The sequence below is a fragment of the Oryzias melastigma genome, linkage group LG14, assembly GCF_002922805.2.
Source record: "Oryzias melastigma strain HK-1 linkage group LG14, ASM292280v2, whole genome shotgun sequence".
NCBI classification, from domain to species: domain Eukaryota; kingdom Metazoa; phylum Chordata; class Actinopteri; order Beloniformes; family Adrianichthyidae; genus Oryzias; species Oryzias melastigma.
In genome coordinates, this window is record NC_050525.1 from 13,142,225 (window position 1) to 13,145,018 (window position 2,794).

The window sequence follows — 2,794 nt, forward strand, 5'->3', positions numbered from 1 at the left end:
ATAAGGAGCTTCAATGGGAGGGTGGTTGGAAAACATGTAGGCCCTCAAGGAGTAGAATTGGGCACCCTTAAGTTAATCTCACTTGTCCTCCAACTTTTACCAATTTTCTTTGACCTCTTGCACCTTTTTATTCACGCAAAATTAAAAGTTTCTAAAAAAAAATTAAATACTCAGAAAATATATTTTACACTTTACAACCAAGGTTAGCAGCCATTCTGATTTCTCTTATTTTTTACTTTTCTTACAAAAATGTTCAGTTTTTTGTCTCTGAAAGTTTAAATTGGTGCCTAAACTTGTCAGCATTTTTCATCAAAACATTTTTATATTTTTTGATTATTATCTAAAAGTGTTTCGATTTTAAGACAGTTAACCAAAAGTAAAATGACTGATTTAATTTAGTCATTTTTCCAGTAAAATCTGTCTTACATATCACCCAAGTAGACATGTTACGTCTGTCTCATTTAGGGTTTTCATGCCAACAAATCTACTATATTTAGGTTGAATTGAGTCACCAAATACTGAGTGTAAATGAATCACTGTGCTCTCCCAGTCGACCCAACAAAAGGAGAACAAGTGCTCATTAACTAGTGAGACACGCTCTGAAAAATGTGTCCGATGTGAGAGGCTGCAGCCGGGATCCATGCGGTTCACCTCGTCAGGGATAAATAACGCCGCTGTGACTAACAGCAGACGCTCAGACTGGGATTTTCATGCACAGCCATTCAGTCACGGACACATTGCAAAAGCATTGAGAGGGGAGAGAGGTGGAGCTGCTGCAGATGGTGTGGGAGGGAGAGAGGGAGGAGTGGGACAGTATAAATGGGGGGAGAAGGACTGGAATAAGGAGAAAGGAAACGTATCAGGAAGAGCTCCGGATCTAAAATAAAAACTCCACCAATTTCTGCAACAGGTAAGTCAGAGTTGTTGTTTTTTACTGAATTGAAGTCGAGAGAAGTAAAAGTTAAAGTAAGCTGGTGTTTTAGGGAGGCTGAGCTTAGAGTGAAAGTAAAGACGCTCCTGCACTGGAAGGTTTTACTGAATGGGCTCCTTTGTCATCTGCACGTTTCAGTCACATTTGGACGGCTCAGAATGAGTAGTAACCACATCCAGCTGAGCATGCAGGATTCTGCAGAACTTTGAGATTTCAGTTCCAACCAGGAATGCTGACAACTTCCAAAATTATTTAAAAAAAAAAACAGATTTCTAGAAGATTGATTCACCAACTCAACTCAACCGGAACAAAAGGTCACAGAACGTTTTTGTTTGTGCAAACTCAGGTTTGAACATTTTCTTGTATCAAAAATTGAAGAGTCAGCAAAGTATAACATTACAGAAAGTCTTTCTTTTGGCTCGCTATGACATACTAGTGTCAGTATCTTTACACATAACTGTTATTTCTCATAATAAACACTTTTTTCAGAAAACTGATGGAATTTTTCCCTCCAGGACAACATCTGCCATGAGAAATCTGCGTCTCCTTGTCGTAATCTCCGGCCTGCTTCTCCTCAGAGGATGCAGTCCTCTTCCTACATCATTAGTAGTCACAGAGGAGCTCCCCAGCCTCACCACGGAGGACTACACCAACTTGGAGGACGACACTACCACGCCTTTTGTACCCAAACCCACGGATGGCGGTCCCTCACAGCTGTGCGACTACAACCCCTGTCGTGAGGGTCAAAGTTCCTGCGAGGAGCTGTCACAGTCCACCGGCTGCTTGTGTCCAGGGCACACCCTGGAAGACGAGGCTCCAGGCGCACCCAGCCTCAAGGCGGTGTCCTGGAACGGCTCGGAGGTGGTGGTTCGGTGGTGTGCGCCCTACTCCCACGTCAAAGCCTACATAGTGACAGTGGGAGGACTGCAGAAGCAGGAATTTGGATGGGACAAGAGGAGCGGCGTGGTGCAGGAGTTAAGCCGGGAAACAGAAGTCTGCATAGTGGCCAGGAACGATGCTGGAGACAGCGAGAAGTCCTGCATGATGTACGGACCTACGGACAGCAGCCTGCCGCTGACTGCGGGGCTCATAGGAGGCGGGCTGGGCTTCCTGCTGCTCCTCCTGCTGGCCGTCCTGCTGTGGAGGAGCAGGAGGCAAAAGAAACAGGAGGCCCATGTTTCCATGAGCAGCACAGACGGCAGACACTGAACTCTTAAAATAGTGAAGTAATGAGGTCACAGGAGACGCCAGTCCTCAGCGCTTTCTGCTAACTTATCTTTTAATTACTGGCGGATTTGAGAGCCTTCAATAAACTGAACTTATAAACAATTTATTAATGAATGACAGAAAATTAACTGGTCATTGAACACTTAATGAAAACCCAGTAGCATGTAGTTTGTCCAAGATTTGTCAGAGTTTTTAAGCACAATTTTCATAAAAAAAATGTATTTTTTACAGTTTTTAAAATTTTGATTTTTAAAAGCTGCCATGATATGACTACTTCTTTATGTCTGTAAAGCTCTCTGTGAGAGTTGTTTCATGTATTAAAGTTATGGATTGTACAATTTTAAAATAATGCGATTGTGTTTTGGTAAAAAAAAAAAAATCAGACTTCCTGGTTTTTTTTTTAAACAAATATGTTAAGAAAGATCAAAAATAAAAAAAAATATTTTTGTGTTAATGTTTTTGTCTCCATGACCGTTTTTCCAGCTGTCATACAATAGAAATCCGAGCAGATGTGGATCTGTGGTGGTGCAGGCAAATCTTTCAATTTTTCCAATAAAAATTTCCAGTCAGATTTTAATCCTGCCGTTTGAGTCTCCATCTTCCTGCGGTTATGTTTTAATTCCTGCAATCTCAGTT

General features: G+C 41.8%; 1 protein-coding gene across 1 annotated transcript; it reads left to right on the top strand.

The window, feature by feature from the left end:
• The first annotated feature begins 334 nt into the window (after positions 1-334).
• LOC112142575 (LRRN4 C-terminal-like protein) lies at positions 335-2,537 on the top strand. The gene is made up of 2 exons (XM_024266028.2): positions 335-910; positions 1,447-2,537. The coding sequence occupies exon 2, from the start codon at positions 1,460-1,462 to the stop codon at positions 2,138-2,140; it is 681 nt and encodes a 226-aa protein (XP_024121796.1). The 5' UTR covers positions 335-910; positions 1,447-1,459; the 3' UTR covers positions 2,141-2,537.
• The last annotated feature ends 257 nt before the right edge of the window (positions 2,538-2,794 follow it).

Excerpts from the sequence above, each read along its gene's own strand:
- LOC112142575 (XM_024266028.2), top strand. The coding sequence starts at position 1,460 with ATGAGAAATCTGCGTCTCCTTGTCGTAATCTCCGGCCTGCTTCTCCTC.